At 35.9% G+C, this 19,131-nt stretch overlaps 1 protein-coding gene across 1 annotated transcript; it reads right to left on the bottom strand.

The window, feature by feature from the left end:
• Window positions 1-1,044: 1,044 nt before the first annotated feature.
• Window positions 1,045-5,036, bottom strand: LOC136998844 (uncharacterized). Its single transcript, XM_067352136.1, has one exon. The coding sequence runs from the start codon at window positions 4,291-4,293 to the stop codon at window positions 2,338-2,340; it is 1,956 nt and encodes a 651-aa protein (XP_067208237.1). The 5' UTR covers window positions 4,294-5,036; the 3' UTR covers window positions 1,045-2,337.
• Window positions 5,037-19,131: the final 14,095 nt, after the last annotated feature.

Genomic DNA, 19,131 nt, shown 5'->3' with positions numbered 1-19,131 from the left:
GTTTGTTTGTTAAAGAGAAGGAAAGGAAAGGCGACCTCCAAAACCCCTTCCTTATTCCTTTCGTTCTTTTTGCTGTCGCTTACATACTGGATATATATATATTTTTCTTTCGACTTTATTTCTAATAATAAAAATCTACTATAAAGGATTTGGAGAAGCCTTCTTCCGTGGAATCCCTTTAAATGTTCGATAGAACATGGTAAAATGAGTAAAGAAAAGAAAAGATGGAGTTTTATTTACGTGATAATCGTGTCCCAAAATGTCACGTACGAAGGCCCGCAGGTCAGTCCAACCACATGTTCCCTTTTATTGTTTTTCTGAATAGTCACTTATCTTCTCCATCCTTTGGCCCCAGCTCGGCTTTCATCTTCACACAGGAACTTCTCTGTACAGTCTTCTTATCTTCATTGTTATTAATAAAGTTTCCGCAACCTTCACATGGGTTGATCTCATGGATCAGGTAGGGTGATGTGATAGGTGCGTACTCAGGTTTGTCCTTAGTCACCGGATTATGACAACACTGGTGACGGGAATTGTGGTAGTCTACCACAATTAACGTATTTTCCCAATCAGGGCAGTCGTACATTAAGTTCCGTGAGCAGCGAGCAGACTCCAGGGTGATCTTTCAGTGTAGCGTCAAATGGATTAGTGGCACATTACTCCTCGATGTATGTATAGATATTTCTTCTTTTTTTTCCCTCTTTTTCTTTGTATTTTGTAAAAGTTGGTACTCTGACATTCTATACTGTGACTGATCATCAAGTAATTCTCCCTATAGCAAATTGTTAATAAAAAGGATTCCACTTTATCTAAGATTTATTTATGAGAGGATTACGGATATATGAAAATCCCTTAAGTATACGACATTATTTATTTATGTATGTATTAAGTAGAATATTTACTAGAAGTTAATCCTACGTCTAAGTTAATTATTTTGCTTATTTACTTAGATATATATATATGCTTTTAGAAGTATGTATCTATATATATGTATATGTGTATATAAGATTATATATGTTTGATTATTTATTGAGGTAGATAGTAAAAAATTTTTTTTTTTTTTTTTTTTTTTTTTGTACTATATATATGTTTGATATATAGAGATATATGTATATATAGATATTTTTTAACATTATTTTAGCCGTGTATATATGCGTATTTATATATATATATATATGTATGTATTATGGTTATTACTTATACTATTGAATATATATGTATATATATTTATGTATTTTCTCTCTTATAAAAGATAATTTAAAGATAATTTTTTATAAAAGATAGTTATATAAAAAAAAATTTTTTCCCCTTTTTTTTTATAAAAACTTTTCTTTTGCCTAATAACAAACATAATATATATATATGTATATTTTTTTTGTTATTTTTATTAGTTATTATTTGTGATTATAGCACTAATTATATGTATATTCTTATGCGTTTTAGCTCTACGCGGATGGTACGGTGTGTGTGGCTATATTCGCTATTTTTTGCGCAACTCCTAATTCTATTAATAAGTCTCTGAGGTTGTGGTAGACGTTGTTAGTTTCGTTCTTGATATCTAATTTGATGAGTGCACCTTCGTCCCGAATTGGTTTGATTATCTGCATAATTCCGGTTTGCTGTTCTGTGATGCTTCGAGTGACATTTATGGCCCTACGAGACCATGTGGGTCCTGTAGTGGCGGGGGCTGTGTAGGCTAAGCTACATGGCACAGCTTGCCAGTAATGTTCTTTGAACCTCTCCTCGAGATGGTAGAGTTCAGCTATTGCATGGCAAACATACACGCCCCAGTCTCGGAGGCCTATCTGCACTGTCTCATCTCCGTTTATCTTCGTAACGATGCCGCGTTGCCATCCTCCTCTTGTTTCAAGGGCAACAATGTCACCTAGTTTTGTATTCGAGTGGAAAAATCGGCGTTTGTTCATCCGCTGGTTGAAGTCCTCCATCATATTTTGGAAGGATTCTTTACTATTTTCCAAGTGAATCCAAATTAGCGTAGGCGAAAACACCCTTACTATTTTAACAGCAAACGGCGAGCGGCTCAGTTTTTGAGTATCGAGGTGTTCGATCTCCATGTTTCTATAAACAAAAAGGTGGTGTTGGGGTTAGGTGCGAATTTCGAGTCGCAACTGCGAGACCTCATAATAAGGAGCGAAACAGATTCAAATAGATAAAACAATAAAATGCGTAAAATCAAAGTTGGCGCTTGTATAAAGTTGGTAGGGAAGCTGTTGTTTATGTATTTTTCTTCTTTTCTCCCCCCCCCTTTTTTTTCTTCCGTCTCCCCTTTTTTTTATTATTATTTTTTTTTCTTCAAGGGAAAGAGAAATCAAGCGGTCAGTCCTTCAGTGCGAATGTATAAGTGGATGCGTCCTTTGCAGGTAGTAGGGGGTAGGTTCCCCTCTGTGAAGAGTCTTCTATCGGGTTTCGTTCTGCGGATGGTTGTGTAGCTTCTCGGTTTTCATCGCGTGGGTTTTTCAGTTTTAAGTGTAATAGGAGCTGAGTTAACGAGTCCCAGATGGCTCCAAGCAGGTATATGGACCATCCGTATACTGTGTGTAGAGCATAGCCATGCACAATGGTATCCAGTATTAGTTTTACTGCTCTTACTGCCAAGTAAATTCCTAAAAATCCAGCGCTTATATTGCCGAAAATTAGGAATCGATTCCAAAATTTCTGCCATGCCGAGATAGCTATTTTTTCAACTGATGCCTCATCTAAGAAGTTTGCAAAAGATCCTCCATCGTGCATAATCGTAGAGTGGCCCATCATTCCTCTGGCCAAGGTGTTTAACATTGCTGGTCTCTCAGCAGGAAACATAATATGATCCCTGAGATCGCTTAAATCTCTTTCAGTATATATGCCGCTGGTAGCAAGTGATCCGGGGCTAATATATTTCCAGCTAGGTGTTGTCATCGGTTTCATGGTCATCGGCGGTACTGTATGTATTGGTTTAGGAGTGAGTCTATACCATGCATCTCCCAGAAGATACATGGGTGGTGCGAATAAATTGCACGTAATCTGCGTTCCTTGTCGTAACAGTATATGAGTTTGCGGTGTTAGAAATTGTGTTCTGTTTTCTCGCGTCACAGGCAATTGATCATAGCATTCTTCGGTGTGTGCTACTCTTACTTCGACAGGCACACATTTTATTATGTGTATTACTTCGCCAGTTAGTAAGGCCATGTATCCTGGTCCCTTCATGAAGTGATAAGCGAAGACATCCGGCGATTGGGTGGCTATGGCTAATGAATTGTGTAATATTTTCTGTTCGAGCTGACATTGTTGCAGTAAAATATTCTTGTATAATTCACTAAATTGAGTCCGCACATGTTTCTCTACATATACAAATTTAGAGTTCATATAGGTAAAGATGTCCAAATTAGCTATGCGTGATTCTTTTTTAAAAATTGCTACGCCTGGTGAAGTTTTGAAAATTACTAATTTTGGATGTTTCGTGTGGAAAAGAGTGTATCCACAAGTCGAATAGGAGTCTCTGCTTGCCAATGCAAAAACTGTGTCTTCTGTAGTCATAAAATAAACAATTTGCTGTTGTTTGTTGACGACGTCTATTATTCTGTGTGCATATCCTTCATATAATACTCTATAAGTGCCGAACCTGCAGGTATCCGTGGGCATGGATGCCCAGTAGGTATCCTCACCCTCGATGTCAGTGCAATGTGTTGCGCTCAACGCGCAGGTCACTCCAGACCTCAGTTGGACTCGGTTCGTGTTTATCTTCACGTCAGCTATATAATCCTGTAGTGTAATTTTTATGGTTGCGAGTACCACGGCTTTTTTCCATGTGCCAAATGGATCGCTATATGTTGTTCCGGAACAGGTGCCATCATTGTTCACGTGTCCGGCCAGTGTTACCGGTCGTGTTGCAGTTTGAGTGGATTTCAATCCTGTTATTCGAGTGTTCCCGATTTCGTAAGTACCATACATATGCATTCGTTGACAGGCGTCTCTTGATACCTCTTCTATATACGCGTGTTTTCCGTTGTACACGTCCATGGAGTGAGAGAACATTCCGCATCTCCTGATTAATCTGTCTATTTCTATTTTGCATTGTATAACTCTCGCGGAGGTAAATTCGTTAATTTGTAGCAGTTGTATATAAATCTTCTGAGCTGCTACTTCTGGCTGTGGTATATCACATTCCTCTATCCCCAGTAATGATAGAGTAGTAATGTTCGTCGATGCAGATCCGCAGTCATATCCTATTATGCCTTTAGTGCCGCGTAACCAAAAATTTAGCACGGCGATTATTAAAAATCCTCGGAGATCCATCTGAAATTTAGCACGTCTAAGGTATATTAATATAGCGCACCTTTAATTGTCAAACTTGTTGTTATATTTGTTAGCTAATTTATTATTTATTTATTTATTATTATTATATTTTTTTTTTATTTGTTGTTGTGTAAAATATATTTATATATATTTTTTATAGTTACTTATTTTAATTAATAAAATTACTTAATTATTAGGAGTTGGTTTGATGTGTGAGATTCGTAGGCGATTAGGGTGTACAACGCGACTGTTCTTTTTTATTTTAATTCTTACGTTATTTCTATTCAATATTTCTAAGACCTCATGGGGTCCTGTGTATTAATCTCCAAATTTGCCAGGTTCAGGGCCTTTTAATAAAAAGACTTGATCACCAAGTTTGAATGTTTGTGGGTTTATCTTTTTATCATAGTGTCTTTTCGATTTAATTTTTGCTTCGACAACGTTTTCTCGGGCATTTTTCTGAATTGCGTGGAGTTGACTAACTAAATTTACAAGATATTCATTGTAAGTTGCTAATTTATCGCCAGGTGCTAGAGGTTCATTTGACGGAATTCGTGCTATTTTACCGAAGATTAATTCGTAAGGCGTGTGTTTAGTTGCTTCATGTACACTAGTGTTATAATTACCTCATAAAAAATCTTTTCAAAGAACTGTACTTTCAAAAATATATTATATTAGAAAAAAGTTTTTCTCACAAAAAACCTTTCCAAACAAATTGTACTTTTAAAAAAAGTTGTATATATTAAATAAAAATTTGCTACATATTCTGTCTATAAAAGAGGTGATATCAGAAAATGACGCCAAGTTTAAATAAAGAACCTTTCAAAAAAAGTTGCATGTATATCTAATTATTTATTTAAAAATGATATTTATGTTTATATCTAGTTAATTCTTCTTAAGTATACTTTTTAAAATAATTGCATCTGTATCTAGTTATTTTTTTTTATATTTGTATCTAGTTAAATAAAAAAATTTTTCAAATTTAATCAAAATAAAAAAATATTACAAAATTTCGCAAAAAACTTGGCGCTGCTATAAAATAGCCTTCATTGCTCTATAATATTTTAAGATGTATAATAATATTTTAATAGCCTTCATTGCTCTATAATATTTTAAGATGTATAATAATATTTTAAGGCTATTTTATAGCAGCGCCAAGTTTTTTGCGAAATTTTGTAATATTTTTTTTATTTTGATTAAATTTGAAAAATTTTTTTATTTAACTAGATACAGATATAAAAAAAAATAACTAGATACAGATGCAATTATTTTAAAAAGTATACTTAAGAAGAATTAACTAGATATAAACATAAATATCATTTTTAAATAAATAATTAGATATACATGCAACTTTTTTTGAAAGGTTCTTTATTTAAACTTGGCGTCATTTTCTGATATCACCTCTTTTATAGACAGAATATGTAGCAAATTTTTATTTAAGATATACAACTTTTTTTAAAAGTACAATTTTTTTGGAAAGGTTTTTTGTGAGAAAAACTTTTTTTTAATATAATATATTTTTGAAAGTACAGTTCTTTGAAAAGGTTTTTTATGAGGAAAACTTTTTTTAATTAAACAATTTTTTGGAAAGGTTTTTTTATGAGGAAAACTTTTTTTTAATATAACAAAGCGTGTACTTGGCGCCCTTTTTTTACCTTTTTTTAAAAAAAAGGTTTTTTTGTGAGATATTATTTCTTTTTTTTAGTAAAAATAATTTTAATAAATATGATTCTTTTTTTTTAGTAAAAATAATGGTAATAATATCCCACCATCACTCCCGTCATATTTTCAATACGACGATCCTCTTTTTGATTATAGAAATCTTAATTTATACAAACCTAATAATTTTTTTTTATATTTTACAACATGTTTTATAAGAAAACTATTAGTGATCATAAAAAGGGTATAAAAAACCATCTGTATTTCTAAGTTATTGCGTTTTTTTCATATATAAAAACAGATTACTTTTGATCAAATTTCTGTAAGAATGACAAAAACATCTTTAGCACCTCTAGGCCATTGTCTTTTTTTAATTAGCGTATCGTCAGCTTCAATCCAAGTGTTAGACATTTCTTCTCTATAAACATTACATACCTGCCGATTCCACCAATGTGCACAAAGTACACTTTCTGTCCACTAACTACAGAATACTAACAAGGGAACGTTCACAAGTGTCCCCTCCCCCGATTTGATTCTCCTTGAAATATGTTGTAAAACATACAATTTGAGGAGACACGTATTTTTTTATAGCGGCCCTAACTCAAATTTAAGGGATCAAACACTCCTTTGAAAAAAAAACGGTTTTTTTCTTTGTGTGTAACTATCGCCAAAACCGTAGGAGATAAAAAAATATTTCAAATAGAAGTTGTATGGCTTGTAATGGACTTTATAACTGTGTAGTTAAATTTTCAAAAAATGAAATTTTTTTTAATTTACCCCCACCCCTTGTTATTATTTTTTCGAATTTCAAAATTTTTGTAATGACAAAAGTTGTAGCATTTTTTACGCTGAATTCAACCATATATGATTTTATTATGTTTCGAAATCACATCTTTCAAAAATGAGTCATCAATATCACATTATATGCGTCGCGCTGCATGACCGTTTATACCGCACTTGTGTTGTGCATAGTCGCAAAATAAATATAAAAATGACATGTTATTATATATTTGAGAAAGAAAAGTTAACTAAAATTGTTGCTAAAGCATCTCTTTCACATTACACTCTTATAGATAATCGCTGCATTTCGTGCGCAGCGCGTTGTTATATGCAAGTTAGCTATCAGCGCATATTACACTTTGAAGTTTTGCTTGCAGTGACCACGGGAAAATAATTTATGAAACGAAAACAGTGAATGAATTAATCTATTCAACATATATCTACCCTGACTCTACCTTCTTGGCCCGACTTGACTGAGAATGAAATAAAATATAAAATTCTGTACAGTTTACTCTTTTTCAATAATTTTAATATACTGTGATTCTACATGCTATTACATTCCACTAAATTACTACGATTTTTTTAAACTATGGTATATAAAATGTATATTATAAGTATAATTATAATATATATAAATAAGCTTATATATATATAAAAGCTTATTTATTGTATCAATATATTATAATTATACTTATAATATACATTTTATATTTCAAGATTTTATATACCATAGTTTAAAAAAATCGTAATAATTTAATAGAATGTAATAGTATGTAGAATATATCGCAGTATATTAAAATTATTGAAAAAGAGTATGTACAGAATTTTATTCATTGTCAGTCAAGTCGGGCCAAGAGAGTAGAGTCAGGGTGGATATATGTTGAATAGATTGATTCATTCACTGTTTTCGTTTCATAAATTATTTTCCCGTGGTCACTGCAAGCAAAACTTCAAAGTGTAATATGCGCTGATAGCTAACTTGTATATGACAACGCGTCGCATACGAAATGCAGCGATTATCTATAAGAGTGTAATGTGGAAGGGATGCTTTAGCAACAATTTTAGTTAACTTTTCTTCCTTAAATATATGATAACATGTCATTTTTATATTTATTTAACGACTATTGCGCAACACAAGTGCGGTATAAACAATGCGTCATGCAGCGCGACGCATATAATATGATACTGATGACTTATTTTTGAAAGATGTGATTTCGGAACATAATAAAATCATATATGGTTGAATTTAGCGTAAAAAATGCTACAACTTTTGTCATTACAAAAATTTTGAAATTCGAAAAAATAATACCAAGGGGTAAGAGTAAATTAAAAAAATTACATTTTTTGAAAATCCAACTACACAGTTATAAAGCCCATTACAAGCCATACAACTTCTACTTGAAACATTTTTTTATATCTCCTACGGTTTTGGCGATAGTTACACACAAAGAAAAAACTCGTTTTTTTCAAAAGGGTGTTTCACCCTTTAAATTTGAGTTAGGGCCGCTATAAAAAAAATATGTGTCTTCTCAAATTGTATGTTTTACAACATATTTCAAGGAGAATCAAATCGGGAGGGGACACTTGTGAACGTTCCCTTTAAGAGTGTTGTCAGCATGTGTGTTGCTACACTTCTGCACTTCAAGACGAGAAAATTTTTTTTATAAAGAATACTATTATTTTGATATACACTATCTCTATTCGTCTCCACAACACGTTACATATACATTTTACGACCGATATTAATTATATCAATGTGATTAGTATCATCAAAGCTGCGAGCTGACAGGTCTGAGCGCCGCCATGTTGGAAAAGGACAGACATCTTTTAGAAAAAGAAAGGAAAGAAAAAAGACGCTCTTATGCAAGAATCGACATTTCACGGGATGTAGAAAAGGACAACCATGTCGCATTTTGATGCTTCTAGTTGACAAAGGAAAAACTTATATATTAGAGAAGGATGACGAACAGACGACGACGACGACGACCAAACTTACATAGATTTCGGCATATTTCGACTTTGGCAAACTTTGGCAATTAATATATTTTTTTAGAAAGCATGTACAAAAAAAGTAAAGATACTTTTATTATGTAAATCGCATGTGCTCTATCGATTGAGCCTATTATAAATTCGATCGGTCCACGCATTATTGAGATATGAAAATCTCGACTCCTATCAGCTCATGTGCTCGCGTAAAGATACACGGTCGGTCTTGCGCTGCGCGTGAACTTGGCGCGAGACACTACCGTGTCTCTTGATAAACGTTTATCAGCGCTCGATGCGCTTTTTTGTTGGGTACGAACGATGTTCGATCCGTAGCCATAATGACGATACATGCTGCATTGTTACATGAGTATTGACAATACCGGATTTACGATTTGTTTTTTTTCTCTCTGTCCGACTCTCTGCATGCATTGAAAAAGGACACATGCATAGGCAAACGATTGAAAGCCGTGATTAAAAAAGGACATACGTATAGGCAAACTTTCACTGTTTGCCTATGCATGTGTCCCTTTTCAATACTGACAGCCTCATTCGGACAGAGAGAGAAAAAGCAAATTGTAAAACTGGCACTGAATATTGAGCACTATTAAGAGGATGCTGAAGTGGCTGTTTTACCGACCGAAATTTTAGATTTTTCAGGCACACTTATCTTTTTTTTGGTTATACAGAATGATATATCTTTTTCCAGAATTAAAGTATATACACTAATACTATGCGTGGGGTACAAATTTTAAGCAAAGAAAGAGAAACTAGATAAGTGTAAATTAAAGAAATTATCTATTTGGGCTTTTTTAATTAACAAATTACATATTAAAAAATATAGCTTTTTTAGCCCAGAACTGTTGGTTATTCAATAAAGAAAAGTTAACAATTAGTTAATTCATACGTTTCGGCTCATTTTATTTGGCCATCTTCAGTGAACGATAATTAACAAAAAGAAAGTTACACAAAATTAATGAAAATACGTATACGCCGTATTATCGCATTTTGTTTACAAAATTCGGCCATTGACGCTAAGTCTATATAAAATTGAAACGAAATGTCGGAATTTTTTTAAAAAACTAATCTTACTTGTGTTGTCCTAGATATATCAAAAAAATTCGCATGACGCTGTGTACCGGTTTAGATAGTTAAGAGGATGCTGAAGTCATATTGTTACCGACCAAACTTTAATTTTCTAAAAAGAATGGCGTTTTTTATTGTTTTAATAGAATTACAAATTCTTTTTTGTAAATAAAGTACATATGCTAATCTTTCGGCCGTTGGTCAAATTTAAACCAAAAAATAAAAAAAATTTTTTAAATTTACCGACAATGTCACCTTAAAAAATATCATATCTTTTATATCAAAATTATACTGCTTTAATCTGTAAAACAAGGTCAGGTGCCGAAGAAGAGCGTATGAAACAATAATGGAAAACCAAAAAAATAGAGCTTAAAGACTTATTTTCAAAACGTTTTTTCCAAATTTATGCAAAGCATGTGTGCAATATAGAAAAAATAAGGTAAAAAAGAACTATAGATTAGTTCCGGGATTTTGGGATAGAGGCACTATACAGTTCTCAGTGCTATCTGTCATATGCAGAATTTTTTAGGTTAGTTATGTGTATGTGCGTTTGTGTTATGTGATACGAAACCCGGCTGAAAAAAATGGGTTGAAGGCACTCTGCAGGATAAAAAAGTGTATGTATTATAAATAAATTTTGCGACATTTTTGCAAACATTTACATTATTTAGTTACATACAATTATAATCTAATTTCTGTAAAATACTTTTATTCATGTGCTTCATGTGTATATATTTTGTATATTATGTGCTCCATATTATATACAGGGTGTCCCGTTATAAAACATCCACGCAAATTACTCCGAAGATAAGGGTGATAGCAAAAAATGACCTTAACAAACGTTGTAGGATTAAAAGGGGGTCAACTGAGGGTGACCTTGACTTTGACCTCGCAGTTGATTTTCAAGGTCATTTGAAGGTCAGAGTTATTTTTTTAAATGGCAACTCTTATTTTTAATTTCAAAATCTAATAGCTGGTGTCAAAAGCTTTTCAAAACACTATAATGAAGTTATTTTTTATTAAGTACTTTTCGAGTTATGAGGCTTGTAAATTACAGTATTTTGACATAAAATACAAAATATCTTGTAAAACATTCAATTTTTGGGAATCTTACCTTAATACTTTTATGCATAAAATAATGAGACGAATCAATTGGTATAAAAAAAACACATTGGTTTTAAAAAAAAGTATACAGTTGCATGTTGCAAATTACATATTTATTCTTGAAAGCAACTATGTGTTTTCTTTATATGAATTGATTCGTCTCATTATTTTATGCATAAAAGTATTAAGGTAAGATTCCCAAAAATTGAATGTTTTACAAGATATTTTGTATTTTATGTCAAAATACTGTAATTTACAAGCCTCATAACTCAAAAAGTACTTAATAAAAAATAACTTTATTATAGTGTTTTGAAAAGCTCTTGACACCAGCTATTAGATTTTGGAATCAAAAATAGGGGTTTTTATTTAAAAAAAATTACTCTGACCTTCAAATGACCTTGAAAATCAACTGCGAGGTCAAAGTCAAGGTCACCCTCAGTTGGCCCCCTTTTAATCCTACAACGTTTGTTAAGCTCATTTTTTTGCTATCACCCTTATCTTCGGAGTAATTTGCGTGGATGTTTTATAATGGGACACCCTGTATATTGCGACGACTTCCCCGTCGGGCAGAAGTAAACCCGCCGGTAAGCGTGTCAAACCTCGTTGCTCTATTTAATAGATTTTAATACTTATGTCAATACTTATAGTTGGGCGCCAAGCGCGGATTAACGCGCCGCACGAACAAATTACGTTAGTGTCAATAATTTTCCTTATGAGCAACGGCGATAAGCGCGACTAGCCCACTCTACAAATGGCAGAGGGGCGAGGTTCTTTCGAGACGCGAAATACCGATTTGGAGAGAGGAGTCTGAAATCATACGGTTATTGAGAACACATTCATTTTTATAACAAATAACATTTAATTATATAAATCATGTTAAAGGAGATTAAATGAGGTTGACGCCGGTTGATAGGCGCCTTAACAATCCCGCGGAGCGGAGACATTAGTTATCTTTGTGAGAGGCTTTAGGATTTGGCTGTTCGACTCGCGGAAATCCGCGTACTCTCGTCTCACACGGTATAATATTCGGCGGGCAAGCTCGATCACTCTCATTAAATACAGTTGTTACAATTAACTCGACTTTAACCTTTCTCTTTAACGGTTAGCCTACAATACGAGTTCTGTCTCAATATTATTCTCACGGTTCGGATAGTAAACGCTCGACAGAAGGCCGAGGCGAGAAATACGCGATAGGCTAACTTCAAGATTTTAACGCTCGGTACAGTAATACATAAATCGACGCGAAATGGCTACTCACAAAAAGACATTATTCCATATAAAACGACTGTCGGCTCGGCAGCCCCGAGGGGATAGAAGGCATGGCGAAATCTTAATCTATAGAAGCGGTAGTCAGCGGGGCCCGGCCGAAATCTAACCTCGCACGATACCGCGAGACATCTCGAGATATGCTATATTCCTTACGCAGAATATACGGGTTCTTAATTCCGCGAGGCTCGGGCCGCCTGTTAATACCGCTCTTACCGCGAAGTCAAAGTGGTGGCCTTACAAATCGCTGGTACGCCCGTTGTGGTCCTCGAGGTTCCGCCCAGGTTGCCGACTCGCCGAACAGTGACGACCGAGAGGCTCGCCGGACAGCGGTGACATTCCGCGCATCGTCCTGCGCATGTAGATCCTTGCTATCGATTAACGCGTCTTGATCCCTCGATATTTCCTAGATCTCACGATTCTCGCGTCGCTCCTCGATATATCGGCCCACGGTGACGCTTTTCCGAGGTCCCCGGTCTCTCTCTTCTGGCAGCTGCTGTTAACGCCCTTCGTAGCCTTTTCCGTTTCCGGATCCGAACCTTCTTTGAATCGGCCGGGAACTGGCCAGGTTCCGACCGGATTCTTCTTTCCTGGCTCGTTACAACAGCTCCTTGTTCGGGTACTCCACCCCGGGTCTTCGGCGTGTGAGAGCGCGCTTCCCTCTCGGACGTCATCTCTCTCGGTGCGTCCACCGGCCTCGATATACTCCGTATCTGAAATCGTAACTGCGGTAGCGACTGTGTCGGGAATCGAGCTTTACAAGCAGGGGTATTTTTACTTGCCCTTAGTCTGGATCTGTCTGCACGCCGTCCGGGCCTCCGTCGTCCTGTCTGCTTAGTCCCCCGCAGGTCCCACGAAGGCTGCTCCACTTCAATAACAATATGGGAGTTTGGCCACTCACCACGACTCGCATAATTCGCTACAACGCAAAATCTAAAATCTCCAAAAGAGAATTAAGAGGGAGAGGTCGTCGCCCCCCCGCGGTGGGGTTTCCGACCTCAAATTTCCCTCCTCGATCGGGCTTTCTCGCCCTTGTGACGGACGTCAAAAATGTCACGTCACAATATTCACATCAAAATATCTATGTAAAAAGTCAATATCATTTTATATATTGTATAGATATATTTTTATAATAAATGTATATTCTTTTCTTCCTTTCTTTCTAATAATTCCTATCAGTACATACTGATTCTCCATATGTGAGAACAATGTACTAAAATTTTCGTACACTTTAAGGGGATCCTGCAGTTCTTTTTTACCGACATTATTTTTACAGACACATCGTTTTTTTAGCTATACAGATTGAAAAATCCTTCTCCACAATTCAAGTACTTATAATAACGAAGAACGGATGCTATAATATTTAATAAAAAACGGAAAAAAATTTTTAATTACAGTTTTGTTATCTGCACGTGGCGTCAATATTTGTTTAACTGAAAAATTCTGCAGTTTTTCTATGCGAAAGACATAGCGTCCGTCTTCTGTCTAATATGAAAGAATATCTGTAAATTTTTAAAAGTAAGTTTGGAAGCCTAATAAAAAAGATTAGTGTCTATAAAAAATTATACATATGTGTGTGTGCGAGATTGAGGTACGAGAGTAAAACAGAGCAATAAATTAGTTGGCTAATATTAGAACAGATGCAGCTAAAACATGCCTGTTGTACTCGATAAGAACAGACAATACTATCCTTGTTATTTCATCCTTGCGTGCGAGAGTAATATATATGTGTACGCACTAATACTATTGAACTCGTTCTTTACTCTCCCTATCGTACATTTATTCTGTCTCTTTCTAATTGCTCGCTTACAACATATTGCTAATTGCATTGACTTCATGCTTTTCTCACATATCTGCTTACATTTTCACTCACGTCTCTCTCTCTCTCTCTCTCTCTCTCTCTCTCTCTCTCTCTCTCTCTCTCTCTCTCTCTCTCTCTCTCTCTCTCTCTCTCTCTCTCTCTCTCTCTCTCTCTCTCTCTCTCTCTCTCTCTCTCTCTCTCTCTCTCTCTCTCTCTCTCTCTCTCTCTCTCTCTCTCTCTCTCTCTCTCTCTCTCTCTCTCTCTCTCTCTCTCTCTCTCTCTCTCTCTCTCTCTCTCTCTCTCTCTCTCTCTCTCTCTCTCTCTCTCTCTCTCTCTCTCTCTCTCTCTCTCTCTCTCTCTCTCTCTCTCTCTCTCTCTCTCTCTCTCTCTCTCTCTCTCTCTCTCTCTCTCTCTCTCTCTCTCTCTCTCTCTCTCTCTCTCTCTCTCTCTCTCTCTCTCTCTCTCTCTCTCTCTCTCTCTCTCTCTCTCTCTCTCTCTCTCTCTCTCTCTCTCTCTCCCTCCCTCCCTCCCTCCCTCCCTCCCTCCCTCCCTCCCTTCCTCCCTTCCTCCCTCCCTCCCTCTCTCTCTCTCTCCCTCTCTTTCCCTCTCTCTCCCTTTCTCCCTCTCTTCCTCTCTCTCTCTCTCTCTCTCTCTCTCTAGAGAGAATAGGTGAGAAAGTGGCGAAAATATTAAGTGATGAGAGAAAACAGGCAAAAACGATGAATCAAAGATTAATTGAGGAGATAAAACAGACAAAAACGATGAATCAAAAAATGAAAGAAAGAATGACAGATATGAACCAAACGATAACAGACATGAACCAAACGATAAATGAGATGAAGAATATGGTAAACGGGCTTACAAAGGATGGAACAAAGATGTCACTGGAAGAAGACGATAAGAAAAAAGGTACAAATAGCTATAGCGATATGGTGAAAAAGAAGAAAGAAGCGATAATTATGGTTAAACCTAAGAAACAGCAAGAGAGCGAGAAAACGAAAAAAGTTATAAAAGAGAAAATAGACATTAAGAACATGCAGGTAGGAGTCTCAAGATTCAGGAAAGGACATAAAGGGAGCGTCCTGATAGGATGTGAGGCTGGAAAAGAATGTAAAGAATTAAAAGACGAGGTCCAAAAAAGACTAGGAAGTAATTTAAAGTTGTTGAAGCAGTAGGAAGCAAATCGAAGGTGAAAATTGCTAGTATTGCAAAAGATAAATTAGAGATGGAAGATAATGAACTATTAGAAACCATCAAGACACAAAACAGAATAAAAACAAATACAAACTACTTCCATATGCGAATGGTAAAAAGAATAAAACGGACAAATGAAAGAAGAGAAACGAACGAGACCAACAGGACATCAAAGGAAGAAGGCTCCATAATAATAGAAGTGGACGAAAACACACACAGGAAACTGATGAAGGAAAAGAAAGTGAATGTGGGATGGAAGAAGTGTCCGGTATTTGAGCACCTTAGTGTCAAGAGATGCTTCAGGTGCTGGGGATTCTATCACATTGCCAAGAACTGCACAAGGGAGGTGACATGCCTCAAGTGTGCAGGGAAACATGAAACGGATAAATGCACAGAGAGCAGTAAGAGATGTGTGAATTGCATGCACAAAATCCAGAAATACAAGATTAAAATAAACGATGACCATGATGCGCTTAGCAATAAGTGCCCGACCTATCAAAGAGCAGTGAGGGAAGAAAAAAGGAGAGCTGGCTGGAGTGAGAAATAGCAATTCGGCCAGGAAGAAGGAATGACCAAAGAAGACGAGAGTCTGATCTTTGCAAATGCGCAGAGCCTGTTGGCCCACAAGGGTGAGGTACACGATCTAATGATGGTGAAAAATCCTGTGGTTGTGGCGCTGGCAGAGACCAGACTGATTGCAAATATTGAAGACTATGAAGTGAGTGCACCTGGGTACAGTGTACTAAGGTGTGATGGAGAATCTAGAAGAACAGGAGGAGTATTGATATACGTGAGAAATAATATCAGATACAAGACGATCTGGATGAAGAAAAGTGAACCAAACTACTGGGGTGTGGCGATCGAATTGAAAGGAAGTGCGTTCAAAGGTGTGATAATGACAGTTTATCATTCGCCGAGTGCATCAGACGCGGAATTTATGAACTTTATGGAAGATGTGATGAAGGAACTGCTGATGAGAAAGGATTGCATTGTGGTGGGTGACTTAAACATCGACTTCAAAGTAAAATCGTTTTATACAAGAAGACTACAAACGATAATGACTAGCTTGGGAATGAAACAATATGTCAGGACACCAACAAGAATTACAAAAGACAGCAAAACAATCATAGACTTGATTTTTGCTAACAAAGAGATACAGGTAGATGTGATGCGTAAACCAATGATAACAGATCATGCATGCCTAAAAATTGAACGTAAAGGAACTAGAGGGAAAACCATAGACAGAACATATATTGCCAGAAGCTATAGGGAGTTTGATGTGGACCAGTTTTGCGAGACCCTGTGGAACGGACTACATATCAATAGGAATATGAAGGTGAATGAGAAAACGAAGAGACTAGTGGTTAGCATGGTACAGGCACTGGATGTGGTGGCCCCAAAGAGAAAAGTGAAAATCCCGAAAATCTGGGAAGGAAAAAGATGGTTCACTGAAGAAGTAAGGAACGCAGCGTTAAGAAAAGATGTAGCATACAGGAGAGCTCTGCATGAAGATACGGAACAAAACTGGTTGCAATACAAAAGAGAAAGGAATATAGTAGTGAGGCTTATCAAAACACAGAAGAAGAGATATTACGAAGACGCAATCGATCGAAATAAAGGAAATCCTACGGCAATGTGGAAGACCCTGAAAGGAATAATCAGAGGGGTACCAGCCGAGAAAAAGGAAAAAGATGATATAAACTTTGAAAGCCTAGACAGTACCGAAGAAAGAAATATAGCTGACAATTTTAATCTATTCTACATTCAAAGCATCAAGAATATAATAAAAACCATAAAAAAAACAACAGGGAACTCACAAGAAGGCGACAACACGAACAATAGAAAGAGGGAAAATCTGCAGAATTTTGAAGCAACATCAATAGAAGAGGTAGGAGAAATCATTAAACAACTACTAAGTAAGAAAGGCACGGATGAGGGCATCAGTACTGACATCATGAAGATCGCATGGTACGTGTTAAGAAGCGAATTCGTGGATCTAATCAACAGCTCTCTACAGGAAGAAATATGTCCTGAAGATTGGAAGACGTCCACGATTAAACCGATCCCAAAAATAGGACAACCGAGAAAGGCGAGTGAATTCAGACCCATCAATATGTTACCAACATTTGAAAAAATATTGGAACTAGTAGTTAAAAAACGACTGGATAGATACCTAGAGAATAACAAAATTATAACAGAACATCAATCGGGTTTTAGGAAAGGATACTCGTGTGAAACGGCAATCCAAACAATAGTAGATGATTGGAAACTCATAATTAGTGAAAGAAAAATGATTAGGGTCATATTCATGGATCTGAAACGAGCCTTCGAAACGATAGATAGGGAAAGATTACTAACAAAATTGTACCAGTGTGGAATTAGAGATAGAGTTCTTCAATGGTTTCGATCGTATCTGAGCGGTAGATTACAACAAGTTAACTTCGATAACAAATGGTCAGGTTTACTAAGCACGGAGTATGGCGTGCCGCAGGGTTCGGTTTTAGGCCCTTTGCTGTTCATACTATATATAAATAATATCACAAATGTATGCTCGGACAAATGTAACATAAAAATGTTTGCGAACGATACACTAATATATGTGAGTGGCGATAGCAGCGAAGAGCTGCAATATAAAATGAATAAGGCGTTTCTTGAGATAGAACATTGGATGAGTATAAATGGATTAAAAATGAATACTGAAAAAACAAAATACATGATAATCAGGGGTATAAGGAAAGAGCAAAGAGGTGAAATTAACCTGAAATGCGCGGATGGAGCACCAATCGAGAGAGTAGAGAAAATGAAATACTTAGGCATCATAATTGATGATAGACTGCGATTTAAGGATCATTGTGATTATATACTTAAGAAAGTAGGTAAGAAAGTAAGCTTCTTAAATAGGTAAGGTAGATTTTTGACTGCATATACTAGATGTCTTATATATAAATCAATTATAGCACCTCATTTTGAATACTGCGCCACCCTAATAATCAACGTGAGAGAAACACAAATTGATATGTTGCAAAAAGCTCAGAACAGGGCAATGCGAGTTATATTGCATTGTGACAGATACACTAAAATAGAACACATGCTGCAGGCGCTACAGTTTATGTCTGTCAGACAAAGATTATATTATAATGTGTGCGTTTTCATCTATAAGATATTACATAATATACTACCCGTAGTATTAAGAAATAAACTTGTAATAGTAGGTAATGAGAACCAAAGAACGACGAGGCAGGCAGGAAATATTATGCTGGAGCTCCGCAAAACCAGGAATGCACAAAAAAGTGTGTTTTATGAAGGAGTTAATATGTATAATTCGTTACCAGCCAGCATAAAGCAAAATGAAAGACTAAAGACTTTCAAACTGGAACTGAAAAATTATATTCGAGATAAAGTGCAATAGAACTAGGTTGTGAAGATCTTGAAATCCTCTCTTTCAAAGATGTTGGATAATAACATCAAGAGATCGGAAATGTTAGTAGAAATAATGTTAGTAGATAAGGAAATTCAAAGACTATATACTTTTAGTTGTTGAAAAGTATAGTAGAAAGTATTTTCTTGCGAAATTTTGTATTTTTATATTTGTTATACTCGTATTTTATTTTATCATATATTATGTATTGTATTTTTTGTTATTGGAAATAGCTGAGAAAGCTAAATAAAGTTCAATCAATCTCTCTCTCTCTCTCTCTCTCAAACACCTCTCCTTTTGAAAATTGCACGAGGTTCCGCCCTTGGTAAAAGGAGTTAATTCTCTTGACCAGAAAAGAGAACCACGAACGATTGGTTGAGGCCTCTAACAGCGTAATATCGATCCTTACGATCGTTGACCTGTCCTCAGCCAAGGGAAATCGTTCGGCTCGCGCGGTCGCCTCCTCTCATACCGACCAGCGAGCAAACACAAATTCATACTTTTATTGTTGCGTCCGTCCGTATACCTGACTCCGCTCCTTTCCCTC

This window comes from Linepithema humile, chromosome 3, assembly GCF_040581485.1.
Source record: "Linepithema humile isolate Giens D197 chromosome 3, Lhum_UNIL_v1.0, whole genome shotgun sequence".
Lineage (NCBI taxonomy): Eukaryota > Metazoa > Arthropoda > Insecta > Hymenoptera > Formicidae > Linepithema > Linepithema humile.
The sequence above is the reverse complement of the archived record's forward strand: the minus strand, read 5'-3'. Positions and strand labels throughout refer to the sequence as shown.

Bases quoted from the DNA above. Each gene is read 5' to 3' on its own strand.
- LOC136998844 (XM_067352136.1), bottom strand. From the start codon at position 4,293: ATGGATCTCCGAGGATTTTTAATAATCGCCGTGCTAAATTTTTGGTTA.